The sequence below is a fragment of the Rhopilema esculentum genome, chromosome 2 (assembly GCF_057945365.1).
Source record: "Rhopilema esculentum isolate cy_ngs chromosome 2, ASM5794536v1, whole genome shotgun sequence".
NCBI classification, from domain to species: Eukaryota; Metazoa; Cnidaria; class Scyphozoa; order Rhizostomeae; family Rhizostomatidae; genus Rhopilema; species Rhopilema esculentum.
In genome coordinates this window covers 4,438,878-4,455,463 of record NC_142816.1, presented here as the reverse complement: position 1 = coordinate 4,455,463, position 16,586 = coordinate 4,438,878, and the positions used below count along the sequence as shown (strand labels likewise).

General features: G+C 37.5%; 2 protein-coding genes and 1 long non-coding RNA gene across 6 annotated transcripts in view; 1 reads left to right on the top strand and 2 right to left on the bottom strand.

Moving 5' to 3' along the window:
- LOC148960570 (uncharacterized) overlaps positions 1-1,728 on the bottom strand; it is a 37,873-nt gene extending 36,145 nt beyond the window's left edge. The window contains exon 1 of the long non-coding RNA XR_016143946.1: positions 1,477-1,728. This is a non-coding gene — a long non-coding RNA (uncharacterized LOC148960570). The remainder of the gene's footprint in view (positions 1-1,476) is intronic.
- A 745-nt stretch (positions 1,729-2,473) lies between these two features.
- Positions 2,474-16,151, top strand: LOC135695484 (uncharacterized). 4 transcript variants are annotated; one of them, XM_065214591.2, is made up of 3 exons: positions 2,474-2,610; positions 10,357-10,525; positions 15,677-16,151. In XM_065214591.2, the coding sequence occupies exons 1-3, from the start codon at positions 2,474-2,476 to the stop codon at positions 15,737-15,739; spliced, it is 369 nt and encodes a 122-aa protein (XP_065070663.1). In that variant the 3' UTR covers positions 15,740-16,151. The 4 variants fall into 4 exon arrangements, with proteins under 4 accessions (XP_065070663.1, XP_088965829.1, XP_088965838.1 ...); XM_089109703.1 differs by lacking the exon at positions 15,677-16,151 and adding an exon at positions 11,153-11,339; XM_089109712.1 differs by lacking the exon at positions 15,677-16,151 and adding an exon at positions 11,025-11,339.
- Positions 7,635-16,512, bottom strand: LOC135695475 (uncharacterized). The gene is made up of 15 exons (XM_065214576.2): positions 16,147-16,512; positions 14,526-14,613; positions 13,603-13,716; positions 13,189-13,302; positions 12,976-13,089; positions 12,620-12,733; positions 12,406-12,519; positions 12,192-12,305; positions 11,978-12,091; positions 11,764-11,877; positions 11,550-11,663; positions 11,336-11,449; positions 10,051-10,142; positions 9,139-9,437; positions 7,635-8,744 (listed from the first exon to the last, which is right to left on the bottom strand). Exons 1-15 carry the CDS (start codon positions 16,510-16,512, stop codon positions 8,405-8,407), a joined length of 2,325 nt encoding a protein of 774 aa, XP_065070648.2. The 3' UTR covers positions 7,635-8,404.
- Between the last annotated feature and the right edge of the window lie 74 nt (positions 16,513-16,586).

Here is a 16,586-nt window from a genome sequence, read left to right as displayed (position 1 = left end):
TTAAAACTCCCAGGACATCAAAATCTGCTGCCATTAAACATAAGACAACAACGCACTACTGTAACATTGTGGACGTTATTTCACTATTTTTCTTTATCCTTTTTTAGCATGGTGAAACATTTTTTACCGGAGGAACCTCCGTATGGTAAATTGAGCGACAAACTTAGTGCAGACATTGCATTAATGAAAGCTTCAGCCAAGGCCATAGAAAGTTTCGAAGGCCTTGGAGTAAAAATATGAAGCCCCCTACGAGCGGAGCAAGCCAAAAATTTTTATGTATCCCATTCTTAAAATGGAATTCATTACTTTACGAGGCACCCTAGCTCAATTCAAACACAAGATTGAAATCAAGAGCACTTCATAGGACAAAAGAACCAACTTTTTAATAACGCAATAAAATTCTCCACGATATTTTATGCCTATGTTATGCTGTATATTGAAAGGGGCTGACGAGCGGTTGTCGGGGACCTTAGCTATAGTTGAAAGAAAGAGGCTTCCGAAAGAATTTTACAACCACATCCTTTAGATTCGCTTAAATTACATTTCAAAATATTTCTTGCAGTCATTTTCTTGCAATCTTGCAATCAATTGAATTTTTTGCTTTTTTAAGGCATGCTTTTATTACATTTGATTATTTCGAGTCCTAAAATAGAATTCATAAATTTATTAGGCCTCCTTGACAACGGCTTATTCTTTGGCAATCAAGCAATATAAGGATTTAGAGTTCATACTGTAGGTGCTTGAGAAAAGCCTCAGTAGTGTATAACGTATGTTTGTTGATCTGAAAAGACACAAAAACGTCGAGAAGTTGTATTTTTGTCTCCATCCTGCCGAAGCATTATACAAGAGGGACAGTTGAAAATGGGATAGAAAGGATTAATGCACTTGTCAGGATATGATTGGTTAATCTTGGTACATCTGGTGCCGTGATTTCCTTTAACAAACTCTGTACACACATCTAACAAGTCTTCTATAGTTTACTTTAAGGTTTCTACCCCGGTCGATTGAACGGCTAACATTAAGATTTGCAAAAAATAGCATCTGCGTCACTGTATAAGTAATATAATGGCAAAACATACTTTATGGGGCCCAACTATGATTTTACAAGTTACTTTGCAAAACCAACAAATTTCGTAAAAGATTGGTGTAGCTGGTTGTAAAATAGCATTGTCTGACACTAAAAATCGCGGACCAAAAAGGATTTATGTTGCCCTCCTTTCCACATCTGCATGGCCCGTACCGCGACTGTACCAAACTCTTAAGGCCGGTTTCCAATTGATTTGCACTATTCGCGCAACTGAGCGAAATCACTTTTGAGTATAAGCAACATCAAACTTTCTTTTTCACTGTGAATGCACGACCATTCGCCAAGTTGTTCAACTCAGTTGATTTGTCGAATCGCTTTGGCAACAGTCGCGCGACCAGAGCAAATAGGAAACCCCCCTTTTTTTACTTAAAAATACTATCAAGTATTACCTCTTTGTTGCATAAACCATTTCAATTTTTTGATCAATGCATTCGGTGCTCGAAGAGGCAATGATGTTTCTAACATCGTTTGTCCTGTATGTTTGTCCATTCTCTTCTGTACCAATACCATGATTGTTCTTCAGCAAGCAATCTTACAAGGACTTGCAATTAGTGATGCTTCGTGATTTGAGATGCAATGACACAACACTCTAAATAATTTCTCAATACAAGATCAACAACGCAACATTCCCATGGAAGCCAGAAAACGCGGATACCATTATCCCATGGGTCTCTTTGTAACGCCGCAGGCAGATGGTTTTGTAGATAGCCAATCAGCAATCAACAAATAAAGGTAAAGGATCGTGGCAATTTTCAGCATAGGGCTCAAATCTTGATTGGCTGAGAGCTTGCGCTAAGTCATGTGGTCTCTCTCGCCGCTAAGCCAATCACGGTCCCGGAAAGTGTAAACAAACTTAGGCCAAAGCCGAAAATTGGGCATTTTTACCACCCTCCGTTAAAAAAATAACGTGTAAAATCTGCTGCGATAAATTTCAAATTTTTTTAACTACAGCCCTACACAGATAAATTTCCCACAAATCTACCGTGGAACATGACCCCGATTTTTAATTGTTTAGAAAATACAGCGTCTCAAACCTAGCCAGCAGAAACATTTATATTGAAGGAGATTGTAATGAATGAATTAACAGTCAAAAACAACAGATTAACAAGAAAACTCAAATTTTAATTATTCTTGTTTTTTCACAATTCACAAACCATGTTTACTTCAACTTTATACCTGGGAATTTTGATGAAAAACGATTTCATTCATGACTATCGCTTAGGCCGACGCAACAAAATCAGTAACTGGTAGCTCTCCTCAGATTTCGGAATTCAATTTTTTTTATTCTATGTGGTAAAATCTTGTAAGTGGTCAGGAAATTATATTTAATGGCAGTGCTAGTGCCCGAAGCGTTGACGTCCACATTATCCGGGTCACAGAATAGAAATGTCACTTCTGTTCTGTTTCCGGGTTATGGTATGTTCCGGAATGCTCAACATGACATGTGCTTTGCACTCGAGTGACTCGAACTTGAACAGCCGCGATGTGCATCCATTCTTGCTGTTCGTGTACTTTAGAACGCAGTAAGTTTCTTTAATTTTTATGGCATGATGCAACCTTATAAGATATTAGCACTTTGGCTACAGTTTGCTAACACAAATGATAAAATTCATTTTTTGCAAGAAGTTATCTTAAGCACGTGTTTTAGCTCTTAGGCCGACATGCTATGTCATCTTATTGGATTGTTCTTTAGTTCAAGATCTTGCATCGGAGTGCCGCTAAAAAGAAATTTAATACACTCATAAAAACTTTTTCCACTCAGTTTGATGATTTTTAAAACATTTGGTCACCATTTACTATTCCAATCTGGTTAGCAGTATGTGTGTGTCACTCGGTAGGTAGAACCTAAGCTGGTTATTTGGTGGTTTTTAAAAAAACCGTTTGATTTGTGATCCCAGGATTTCTGAAAACGTTAAGCTTCTGGTCCTGGAATAAGGCCCCATGTAAATATCTCTCTTTTTAACTCGAGGAAGGCGTCAGCAATGGTTGCGGGATCACAGCCTTTTTCGTCGGTAGTAAACTCTTCCTCACCATCGTCACCCTTTTCTTTATCGTCGTTATCGCGATCACCAACAATTGGCACCGAGTCTGGATTGAGAATGGATGCTGATGCAGCTTCAGATAAAACTTTGATCGCATCAACCAACTTATCTTTGCAAATGCTACAAATGCCAGGGCCAGAAGGAAAGCATTCCGGATGAAAGGAGTGCCCACAACCATGGAGAATTTTCATGCTTGTATTGATGGATGGTTGCACACAATTAGGTAGGTCGCATCGCCTTAAAACGGAGAGAATAAAAAAATTGCATGTTTTGTTTGAAATTTTAACAATTGTGAACTATAATGATACAGTTGATCTACGAAGAAAAATAATTGTTTGTAATTTGTTCATAGGTTAAAATGTCAAAAGCCTAAGAAGTTCCATTTTTCTACTGTATTCTATTTTTGGCACAGGTAAACATTGAGTGTAAAATATACATTTTGGATACATAAGGGCATATTTAATGTTCTGGGGCTGGGGCCATTAGATTAGAAAGTCTCTCAGCAGCAAGTAATTTATTTTTCTCAAAGGAGTAAAGGATATGACATAAATCATTTATATTATATGAGCAAATGTTATAATATACCGAATTACATTATATATATATGCACTTTTTTTGAACATGAACATAAGAACATGAGTTTCAAGATTGGTCAAAAGCTAAAAATAAATTAGGAACAAGCTGAGGCTGAGCTACTGTTAGATGCAATTTTGAGCAATGTTTTATCTAAAATAATGATGGTTTTTGGTCATTTGTGTGCTTTTTCAGTGATGAAAGAGGAAATTTACTGGTTCTTATCAAAAAGAGTGTACCTGCTTGGATTTGGTTCCTTGTTGAGAAACTGGAATCCAAGCGGAAGGACCTTGGATGCTACAACTGTGTCTTCTCCATAAAGTACAGGCAGTTTCCAGTATGTCATATTTTTTGCTTTCCTAGCTGGTCGAGGCACCTGATATCCAGAATTGGGATTTTGGGCAATTTGCTTCAAAATGCTGCAAATGAATTTGGCGGCATCCAATTTAATTCTTTCCAGTTTTGATCTGCTGAAGGTGTATTTTTTTGGAACTTCAAAAACAGATGAAAATTTTGCTGAAGTGGCTTTGGTGTTGTCAAATGCTCTTGCTTTTTGGCGCAGAAGATCACCACTGTCGCTATGGCTTGACTGAGCTCGCAGTATGGAATGGAAATTTTCCACAGGGTACTCATCAAATGCATTAAGATTTGTCATCAGTGTGTTGAAAAGAGGATGATCTTGATTCTTCCAATGCATGAAATTGCTCAGCCAAATTAATGGTGCCTTATTGTAGTGGTGTCGTTTATAGCAAAAGAACATTATCCAACACCTGAGAAGTGATGTGGCATACTCCTCTGTGTTTTGCCTTTTAAAGATGACAGAATAGATAGAAAGGACAACAGGAAGATAATTATCTAACAGATTTAAAAGGGCTAAGTACTGTAGGTCTTTGCAGTTTGAGAAAGCTACAGTAACTTGCTCTCTGATTGATGTCCAACCACCATAAAGTATCTCCTCGATTAAAGAAATTCGACTTGCTTTTGGTTTATTTGAAAGGTGTTTCCTAGCACCAAAGATGAAGGAAAAGGCCTTTTTGAAAAACTCGATATTGAGTAGACAAACAGATTCTCTTGCATTTAGTTGAATGTGCAAGGGACCAATGAAAGGAACAATATTTTGTAAAGACAAAGGAGCAAAACTGGGGAGGTTATATTGAACCTGTCTCATGAAGAACTGTGCTGGCCAATCACCTACAAAAGGGCACACAAAGGAAGAAAGATAAAGGTGGAGACCCTGGTTTACTGCATGAGTTGCAGCATCAAGAAAGTTTTGAAAGCTCTTAAGTGGAAGCTCAAGCTCATCAATTAGTCTACAGTCTTTCATCTGTCTAATTGTCTTGCAAGATTGCTGTTCTTGATAATCATGCTCCTATGGAAAAAGGGACACATTGATAATGTACACTTAGGAAGAATTAATTTTGTCTAATGTTATTTTAGATTTCAAAGCAGTTTTCTAGATTTTTGAACCTTTTTAATTCAAGTGAGTATGGATGCCAATTGGAAATTGGGATTTTCGTGTTGAAATAAAATTAATCCTAAATTTGAGAAGATCATACAAATACGATCACCAAGGCTCATCAGGAGAATTTTCTAACAAACCGAGTGGTGGGGAATTCGCCCCACTAGGCCCTTTGAGGTCATAACGGGTTTTGAGAATGTCAAATTTTTGTCTGGATCCGCCCCTGCTTTGAGCTAAACAACCACATGCACCAAACATTCTGATTTTTCTCCAGTGGACTTAGTCCCAAATATGCACATAATAGACCTAGATATGTGCATATTATGACACAGATATGGGCATTTTATGATACTATGTATGGCCGTTTTTCCGGGCCAAACGAATGTGGCCGTAATAACGAGGTGGTCGTATTAACGAAGTGGCCGTAAGGCGGGGTCCCACTGTATGCACATATTAGACCCAAAAATGCACATATTAGACCCAAATATGTACATATTCGACACAAAAATGCACATATTAGACCCAAATATGCGCCTGTAACCAGTAATGTGACTGCAACTGGAGTGACTATAAGAGGACTCGACTGTATCGCATAGTATCTCGGTATTACCTATGGGCGTAGCGGATACAAAAGGTTTAAGGGGGTTTAGTATCGATCTTACCCGAATATGAGTGCTTTGTCAAGAAACAATTTCCGAAATGGAGCCTGAAAATTTATAATGTTGCCTGATTAGTGGGGCTTCAGTCCTCCCAGCTCCTGTCTCCCACGCTTATGGAACCACTTTTGGTTAAAGCAGAAAATATAAAAAGAAAACATATAGAACACAGAAGAGAGAACCTGAAACGCAAAAACCTACATAGCGTGTTTTTCAAAAATACTGAATTTAGAGATGAGCAGACGTAGAATTGGTTGAGAAAAGGAGATTTGAAGACAGCCACAGAAGGAACTATTATGGCAGCACAAGAACAAGTTATCAGAACAAGGTCTATTAGACATTGTATCGACAAAGAGAACATCATCTCCTCATTGTGCAGACTCTGTGGAGAGAGAGATGAAACGATAGCCCATTTGGTGTCTGAGTGCTAGATCCTTTGTCAGACACAGTACAAGAAATGGCGTCATTATAAAATTGTCCAGGTTATTCATTGGCAGCTATGCGAAACTCATGATCTAGAACACATAGAAAAGTGGTATGATCATCATCCAGAATAGGTAACAGAAAACAAAAAAGCTAAAATCCTTTGAGATATGGAGATACTGACTGATAAGATCCTGGAGCACTCGAAACAGACAGACTGATAAGATCCTGGAGCACTCGAAACAGACAGACTGATAAGATCCTGGTGCACTCGAAACAGACAGACTGATAAGATCCTGGAGCACTCGAAACCAAATATGGTAGTTTTTGAGAAGGAGAATAGAACATGCAAGATTGTGGATGTGGCATGCCCTTTTGACACCCGATTTGCTGAAAAAGAGAGGGAGAAAGTGGACAAGTACCAGGAAATAGAATAGAACCTGATGTTTAGCCGAATAAAGCCAGCCATTTTACATCATTGAAGCTGAGATTAACAGGAAATAATATTAATAATAATGGAAACCTTCCATTTAGAATTGCATTTAAAATTACAATTACAAATCTTACTATTACAAGGTAACTAGCTTGCCTGTTTTTTTACAAAATAAAACTATTACAATCGTAGTAATAAGAAAAGAAAAAAACGTGAAATGGGGAGTAGCTCTGGGTTTGTCAAGTTTTGTTCCTACAGCGTTTCTACAGCAAATAATATTGTATGTGGTGCGAATGGAGTTGCTGAAAAGTTTGTAGCTGAGATAGCGTTTCTGTTGATGATCAATGGACAAAGAGTCACACATATCGATGAATAATCTGAAGGAGTTGCCAACAATAATAATTATAATAATAAAAATCTCTAAATTTACAGTTGGTTTGAACAATAGTTAATATACATAGACAATTATGTGAAACTAATTAATATAAATTATTTATATACAAAAAGGAAAAAAGTGCAATAGTAATCTACCTATTTACATACTTTTCAGCTACATTTGTCTCCATCCAGGCATTATAATAGATAAAATTAAAAATGAGCATAGAATGATTCATCATATGATGTCCTTGTATCCATGGAAGTTTCTAAAAACTACTTAACGAAAATATAGGTCAGAACCCTGAGCAGAAACCAATTGCAAAAAGCATGAAAGATGATCAGTAAAATTCACTGTTATAGGCAATATACGGTAGCGGTCTTTCACGCATCAACATAGCAAAAATGTACAGAATTTTCAAGAATTCTGTAGATTATAACAAAGATTCTTAAGTCAGATGAAAAACTGTAAGCTTTTATCAAACAAGAATTTTTAAAAACATTTTCAAGGGTTCTTAGATAGGAAACCCATTTCAACCTGTACAAGGCACATACATGAGGTACATTTGTTTTGACTTTGCGTTTTTGCTTGTGATGAACATTAAAGAAACAAAGATGCCTCTTGAAAAATAGTATATTCCAAAAACTTTCTGCAGAAATTTATTCATGAAAAATTTCCTGCGACCGCCTGGCCACATGGTCAGGTGGTTTTTTATTCCCTGATGGCACCCATGCCAAAGATTTAAGACAAATGCATTTGTTTGTGAACCACCTCCATCATGATAGAACAAAACGAAACATCAGTAGCATATGTTACAAACGCAGCTAGAAGTGATCTAATAAACAAAGATTCTGATAGATATGTCGATGTAATAGATAAAGATTCTAATAGATAACAATCAGTTTCCAAACAGTTCATAGATATTATAATTCTAATTATTAGTGCTCAAATAAGTCCATTTATTACTGCTCAAATAGTTTTCGTGTTTACAGAATGCAATATTGATGTAATAAGTCAGTATAATAGTCCCCTGAATTTTATATGGCCTTCCTTACAGTTGCTGGCGTATGAGTGCCTTGTCTTCTGGTTGTACAAATCATATACAACCTACAACACTAGCCACCAAAAGGCCCCTGTATCCCCTACATCTGGTATTTAAGTATCAAATATGTACAAAGTTCCTAGGAAACTCATGTTAAATATTTCAACATAGCAAGCGTTGTCAAAACGTCTGCTATGGAGGAATTTTTGCAAGCTCCCTTGTCATTCATTATCGTAGCCCAAACGCAATTGAATGGTCTGTCCCTGTTCATATTGTGCGATCTATAAAAGAAATTATTTACAATTGATCTAGTTCATCGAATCCAAAGATTCAAGGCATAAGTAGTTGCTTGTGCGTAATCTGCGTTATCTCCAAAATCATAATTTGGTGCTGAATCTGCAAATACTGGGGCATTTGCCTCTGTTATACCAACACCGTGATCTGCCCGTCCACACGCACTGCCACCACCACCAATCATAAGCACTGCCCCATCACCTGTGCTATAATGACACCAAAAGCCTAATGTATTGCTTGGTTTGAGGTCACCACTGCAACTGTATTGTGAAAATCCAGCAACTCCAGACACGCTTCCATAGGTTATTGTGCAGCTTCCTCTGCAGCCATCATTTGTAGGAAGCCAGACTGCGTTATTCCTAAAGCAAAATAAAGCGATCTTACGATCTACCTAGTCCAGTAATTTTGTTTCGTTTCAGCTCTTTGCAGGAGCACTATTTCAAATGTCAGAGAAGCTCACTTTATCTTATGGTAAAGGAGATGTTACCAAATTGAGGAGGCATGTGCACCAGGAAGACCCCTTATTCCGACGTCCTAGCTTAATGAAAAACTTGGGAAACCAAAACAAAAGAAGGTTATTTTCTATTTTCAGGCAATAACACAAATTTACCATTCTTCCCCCCTTAGCTCCCCACCACTACAATCATTAGTAAGGTTATGCCATGTCCCTTGCCTTAGCAAAAATCTACAAGCTAAATATAATTACGAACACTAAGACTAACGTTTATTATAAATAAAACGATTCGCTTCTACCTAAAATTGCCGTATGACGACATCTTGCCACGAAATGTTACTGCTGAAGAGAAACAGTTCCCTCCGTAAAGCAGGACGTAGTGGGTAGAAGAATCACTGCGAGACAGTTTGATATCGTTTCCAGCAGTATCGAAAAATGCCCTATTTATCATGTCAGCATTCGTTGATGGTGATGTTGTTGATCCAAATTCTCCTTGGTCGTACCAAAATGAACCACTACTTTGCATCCAGTTCTTTGCATCCGCGTTCGAGAACCTTGCTATCAACGTCCAACCACCGGCACTCATATGACAGTATGCCTATGAAAAAATTATTTTTTATGCATCAAACCTAATAAATGTTTTTGGAAAAAACAAATTATTTATCAGTTCTGCAGTCTTTAGAATACAGGGAAAAGAGGAGCAATATGTCTTCGTGGATTTAGTTGGTGACAATTACTTTTCCACACAGCACCACCTACCCTAAACAGTGCTAGAAGGGGGCATAGCAGCGCTGGAAGGAGGTATAAAAGGCAAGGCAGCCCCGATCTTCCATCATGGATAGACTTCAATATTTTTTCTGAATTCGGCGCCATAAGGTCGTGCGAGTGGTATTTTTGACTAAATACTTCCTCGTCTGTCTTTTATGAATCTGAAACTCTTGTAATCACAGCTTAACAAGCAATTTTATAATTTTCAAGTAATTTCCCAGTTGGTAACATTAGCATCCCTTTTGGGTATATGTGCTCTTCCTGCTAATGTATAATCGCCCTCCATTGATAAAAAGGTTTCCCGGCAGTAAATGGCCAAAGGGTGGGGCCAAAAAGCTTTCATTCCTTCCCCCATACCATTGTGACTTAGACTGCAAATGAGAGAATCGCAAGACCAGTGATATCCTTTATAAATTAAGTATTAACTCTTAAACGAAACTCACATCAAATGTTGTACCAGAAACACCTTGTAACTGATAGACCCCATTAACTGTGTGTCCTTGAAGGTACAATGCCCTGCAGCTGGTTCCAGATGCTGAAAAATTTGAAAGTTAGGTTGAGCAAATGAATAAAGCAAGGGCAAAAATCAAGTAAAAGATTTTGCATTAATATTTTTTTTTGCAAAAAAAGTTCAGTTGGAGGATCTGATCCTCTGGCCTCCCTCACTTTCAGCCTCCCAACCAATCAATCATTCCACTTTAGTCAATTAGAAAGGCCATATTTTAATGTTTCCTCCTTCTCTTTTCAAGATCCTGTGACATTCAGCTACGATTTCAAGGCGCTGTGTCTCAGATAACTCCTCATCTGATGTCTTATGATATGACAAGGCCTTCTAGACCCTGTTGGTGGGAAGATATCCTTATTGGAGGAGACTTAGTGAAGTTCGATTGGAATTTCTCGAACTCGGGAAGTGCACAGGTAAGAAGAACATATTTATGTAAATATTTATGTAAATTTCATTTATTGCTGCAAAGAGCGAGTTAGAATAGCCAATTACTGTGCATCTCAAAACAAAATACGTAGTAAATTGTGCTCAGTACAGTGAGGAGAGGGGTTGAAAAAATCCCAGTTGAATGCATCAATTTAACGAGCTTCAGTATAGAGAGATCCGCCTGTTGTACAGCGAATAAAATAAATTGATTGTATCAATCTAACGAATGCATAGGCAAAAAAATATAGATTTTCTGACATTGATGCCATCTCGACACAACAATTTGCTTTTTGAAGATTCGAAAGAATCAAAATATTGTTGACTCCGGAAAGATTGTTCGGAAGAAAACCTACAATCCAGGAAAAAAATTAATGAAAAATTAACGCAATTTTTTTCAATTTTCTACTTTACATGGCCGTTGTTAATTCGCGACCCCCTTTCCTTCGAATAAATATTTAATCAAAAGCTCTATCATTTGTGTTTCAGAAACATTTATAAACTGAAATGTTGCGGTTTGAATAAGCAAAAAGCAGAGTCAGGAATTGTAACGACAGTAACTCAATAAAACATAGGTGAATACAAGAAAAATAAATAAAGTAAAAACATTTTTCTAGGTGCGAATAAGAGAGCAAAAAGCATCATTTAAGGAAAAAGTATGGTCTAGCAATGAGCATTTCAGGATACATGAATCGAAGGAGACTAACATGTCGAACAGATTTATTGACTCACACGGGTGACTAAGTTTACACCCAAGGGGCCTATGGAAATGAAGAAATCAGTCATAAAAAATTCCATACTTGCTTGACATTGGGGTCCTCCATATCCTGCTGCGCAAGTGCAAGAGTACTGGTTGACTCCATCAAAGCATGTGCCGCCATTTTGACATGGACTGCTTGCACATTCATTTATATCTAAAATGAATACCACAGTAATAATCACAAATGGTCAAGGTTATTTTTAAAAGTAGATGATATCAGAGAAATAAATATTCTACAATTGAGCATCTCTTACTTGTCTGACACAGTGTTCCTTCGTATCCTGCTGCGCAAGTGCAAGAGTACTGGTTGACTCCATCAACGCATGTTCCGCCATTTTGACATGGACTGCTTGCACATTCATTTATATCTAAAATGAATACCACAGTAATAATCACAAATGGTCAAGGTTATTTTTAAAAGTAGATGATATGAGAGAAATAAATATTCTACAATTGAGCATCTCTTACTTGTCTGACACAGTGTTCCTTCGTATCCTGCTGCGCAAGTGCAAGAATACTGGTTGACTCCATCAACGCATGTGCCACCATTTTGACATGGACTGCTTGCACATTCATTTATATCTAAAATGAATACCTCAGTAACAATTACAAATAGTCAAGGTTATTTTTAAAAGTAGATGATATGCGAGAGATAAATATTCTACAATTGAGCATCTCTTACTTGTCTGACACATTGTTCCTTCATATCCTGCTGCGCAAGTGCAAGAATACTGGTTGACTCCATCAACGCATGTGCCACCATTTTGACATGGACTGCTTGCACATTCATTTGTATCTAAAATGAATACCACAGTAATAATCACAAATGGTCAAGGTTATTTTTAAAAGTAGATGATATGACAGAAATAAATATTCTACAATTGAGCATCTCTTACTTGTCTGACACAGTGTTCCTTCATATCCTGCTGCGCAAGTGCAAGTGTACTGGTTGATGCCATCAACGCATGTGCCGCCATTTTGACATGGACTGCTTGCACATTCATTTGTATCTAAAATGAATACCTCAGTAATAATTACAAAAAGTCAAGATTATTTTTAAAATTAGATGTTATGAGAGAAATAAATATTCTACAATTGAGCATCTCTTACTTGTCTGACACAGTGTTCCTTCATATCCTGCTGCGCAAGTGCAAGTGTACTGGTTGATGCCATCAACGCATGTGCCGCCATTTTGACATGGACTGCTTGCACATTCATTTGTATCTAAAATGAATACCTCAGTAATAATTACAAATAGTCAAGATTATTTTTAAAAGTAGACGTCATGAAAGAGATAAATATTCTACAATTGAGCATCTCTTACTTGTCTGACACATTGTTCCTTCGTATCCTGCTGCGCAAGTGCAAGAGTACTGGTTGACTCCATCAACGCATGTTCCGCCATTTTGACATGGACTGCTTCCACATTCATTTATATCTAGAAGGAATGATAAGGTAATAATCGCAATTTAGCAAGGCAATTAGGTGTATAAAGCCTGAATTTTTGTCTAAAATATCAACATTGTCTTAGGCAGAAGGTGTGCACAGGTAGAAGCATTCGTGTGAAGAGTAGAAAAGTATAAAGTTACAACGCTAATTGCTGCGTGTTCCAAGTAACTTTGGCAGGCATTGTGGCTGATTTAAATTTGATGAAACATTTCACAATAAACCATTTCTTACTTGTCTGGCACAGTGCTCCTCCATATCCTGCTGGACAAGTGCAAGTGTACTTATTGACTCCATCAACACATGTGCCGCCATTTTGACATGGACTGCTTGCACACTCATTTGTATCTAAAATGAATACCACAGTAATAATTACAGATAGTCATTTTATTTTGAAAAGTAGATGTTATGAGAGAGAAAAATATTCTACAATTAAGCATCTCTTACCTGTCTGACACAGTGTTTCTTCATATCCTGCTGCGCAAGTGCAAGAGTACTGGTTGACTCCATCAACGCATGTGCCGCCATTTTGACATGGACTGCTTGCACATTCATTTATATCTAAAATGATTTTAAAAATACATACGAGCAGAGAATCAAGGCAATATTCTTAAGTAGACGTAATAAGACGGAGAGAGACGTTTCATAATTTTTGGTCAATTCTTACTTGTCTGGCACTATGCTCCTTCATATCCTGCTGCGCAAGTGCAATTGAATTAGCATAAATTATTTAGCATGAATTAGCATAAAAGAATTAAGAAGTAATTGTTCATGTTCATGATTCATAAAGTGAAAAAGTAGGTAAATCTTTTTAGCGGTACAAAATATATGTTGCCTGTCTGCACAAAAAATGTATCTTACCTGTCTGACAGTTTGTTCCTTCAAAGCCCGCTTTACAGGTACAAGTATATTTGTTTATATCATTGCTACAGGTACCACCATTTTGACATGGACTGCTCTCGCATTCGTCGATGTCTGAAACGTCATTTGTAATGATACTTTATGATTAATGATAGGATAATGTGATGTTAAGATTAACATTCTTTTCAAATATATTTTTGTCAATTTGATATATCCCTTGGTTGCTATCTGCATGATTTACCCCACCCCCTCCTTCCCCGATTCATCTATTTCAATTATTGAAAGAAAACTCTCGATTATTCTTAATTACTGCTAGCTTAAAATCATTAACTTATTACATAGCTAAAATGTAGCCGGCTAATCTCTTTTCACAAAGTAACTCTTTTACAATCGCGCTAACAAAAGTCTTTTAAAAGCTAGCTAACGAAGTTTAAAAGGAAGCCATTATCGGTCGGAAAAAGTCTTATCACAGCAGAATTTGTAAGATGTGTTTCGAGAGATACGCATCAATCGATCAATCGACAGGAAGTCACACGGGCAGATGTAATGGCGCAGTGGCTAGAGGCAAGCCCCTGCCTCCCCCCTAAATCACAAAAATTTGCAGAAAGTTTTGGAAATGTTGCTACTATTTTGAAAAATATAAGAAAGACATATCTTTATTTAATTGGTTTCTTTGATTGAACTTCTACTGTGCTTATATTTCGATGAATTACGTAGATAAGATGCCAAAAGGCCCAGTAAACTGGTGAAGATAAAGACAGGCCGTAAGTAGCCTATACCGCAGACTTTACTTCAGTCGCGGAGAACGAGCCTGCTCCTCCGCACCTGAAATGAAACCTACCGCGCAGGCTACCACAGAAGATGCTTTCACTTAAATTTCAAATCTGTTACAAAATTCAAGTAGAAGAAATGAAAAAGCAAACCTAAGCATTCGTAGCCTGTCAACTTTGAACACGCTTCGCTGCAGAAATACCCAGGATCGCAGTTCGTTAGACGGCAACGTGGTCCAACCTTCAAGAAAAAGTTTAAAAAGTTGATTTAGGAGTCATGTTGAAACTTGTATACATAAGAATCTTCCACGCATGGCCATTCCTCGGTTTTTCAGTAATTACATAGAAATTGAACAATACTGGGCACACAGGACCACTTAGGTATCCATTCAATCTCTTTCAGTTTACCATAGATTTTATTGTACCGTAATTATTCAATTATCCGACCCACCGTTTATCCGGACTTCGATTATCCGGTTCATAAAAAATGTGAAAAACTTTAGGAAAAATTTTAAGCATTTTTTATAATACGTCGGGTGCGTTTTTCTTGCTTTCCATTCTAAAAATCTTTTGAGTATTTTGAGAGAAACTGGTGCATTAAATTGTAATGTGTGCTTAGAAATGAACTTTCACAATACTCGTCTATTTTATTTACGCTGGTTTCTGCCGTTATTCGTATATTTTCAGGCTACGTTCAAATTGCTCCGTATTCGTTTTTATCCGTTTTCATATCGATCCTTTTTGCTTGTTCACACTGCTCCGAATACATTTGAAAACGGTATGAAAACGATGACGCGTTCACATTGCTCCGCTCTGGATAAAAAGGAAAAAGCCACGAACTGGTTTACAGCACTCGCGACTGCTAAAAAACTTTTTAAACAACCCACTGCCACTAGCATTCCTCCGAGTAATGTACTAACTTCGAGTGAATCAGCCATGTTAAGAAAAGTTGTTTAAGTTGGCGCGGTCTAAGCATCTTGCTGTACTGTTGCTTTTAGCGTTTTCAAAAGTATCCGTTTTCATGGTGGGGCAGTGTGAGCGCAAGGCACAAACGGATTCTTTTTTATCCGTTTTCATTTGAATCCGGAGCAATGTGAACTATCCTCAATTTTCCGGAATTTCGGATTATATGCACGAATCTTGAAATCCCGTGTCCCGATAAGACCGGATAATTGAATAAGTACTGTAATAAATTTGTGGGAAAATGGTTGCTGTCCCGGATCTTTCGTTTCATTGTTGTGTTAGTAGGCTTTTCGACATGTTACCATGGGTGATTCTTGCTTTTGTTTCTCTCCCAACCTCAGGAGAAAGAGCCGGTTGAATGCGGGGAAGCGACAACCATGCAACTGAGTGAGTCCTGTAGCTAAATCTATCGAAGAAAGACCATCATGGACGCGAAATATAAACCCAATAACTCTTTAATGGACAATTATATTACGGTTGACATTGTTTCGATTTGACTTTGGTTGGGTTTAGGTGCTTTTTCTTTATTCTTGCTCAATGTATGCTATCTTGAATATCTTGATGCTATGAGGGAAAGAGTTGATATTCTATCCTTTTATCTATATTCAATTTAGCTGTACTCTGTTCCATGCATTGAAGCCTTTTAGCCTTAAATTTCAAACCCATTGTTAATTTGCACGAAATCTGTTCGAAGTGGAAGTATCGAAGTGTTAGATTTTATCTCTAGCTACAACCAAAAAATATTCGTACAGTCGCGGGAAAAATCTATGAAATTGAAACAAGAAGATCGTCTAGTTTTAAAAGAGTGTACCTGCGCTACTTGTTCATAGTGAATCCACCCAGCTGCATTTGTCAATGAAACGCTTTGATTTGCTTTCGAAATATCGAGCAGTTGGCAATTATTCTCTTGCAAAGAGGCAGGAAACCTCTTGTAATTGATTGTCATACACTTCTCTGCCCCTGTGCACCTCTTTGCGCAAAGTGAAAGCTTTTCGGCGTGGATCTCCAATATGGTATTTTGCGCAGTGCCAGTCAACTTTTTATCACGGTCAGTTGCTTTCATTAGAACATCTCTTCTGCACGATGAACGGTGTATCTTTTCGATGCTTTGTGTTTTTGCACAGATCAAAATGCTGAATAGAACTGTGATAGCACCAAAACATCTTTTGGATCGCATTTTCGTATGAGATCCAAACAATTGACACTAGAGAAGCGAACTGTGCATGATTTGTGTCAGGGCCCCTTTTATCT

What these genes read in the sequence shown, in the direction of transcription:
- LOC135695484 (XM_089109703.1), top strand. Translation starts at nt 2,474, where the DNA reads ATGTCACTTCTGTTCTGTTTCCGGGTTATGGTATGTTCCGGAATGCTC. An exon ending in TTCGTGTACTTTAGAACGCA is followed by an intron (nt 2,611 to 10,356) that starts GTAAGTTTCTTT and finishes TCTCTTTTCAAG; the next exon opens with ATCCTGTGACATTCAGCTAC. An exon ending in CGAACTCGGGAAGTGCACAG is followed by an intron (nt 10,526 to 11,152) that starts GTAAGAAGAACA and finishes ACATTTTTCTAG; the next exon opens with GTGCGAATAAGAGAGCAAAA.
- LOC135695475 (XM_065214576.2), bottom strand. Translation starts at nt 16,512, where the DNA reads ATGCGATCCAAAAGATGTTTTGGTGCTATCACAGTTCTATTCAGCATT. An exon ending in AGGAACACTGTGTCAGACAA is followed by an intron (nt 12,092 to 12,191) that starts GTAAGAGATGCT and finishes TATTCATTTTAG; the next exon opens with ATACAAATGAATGTGCAAGC. An exon ending in AGGAACACTGTGTCAGACAA is followed by an intron (nt 11,664 to 11,763) that starts GTAAGAGATGCT and finishes TATTCATTTTAG; the next exon opens with ATATAAATGAATGTGCAAGC.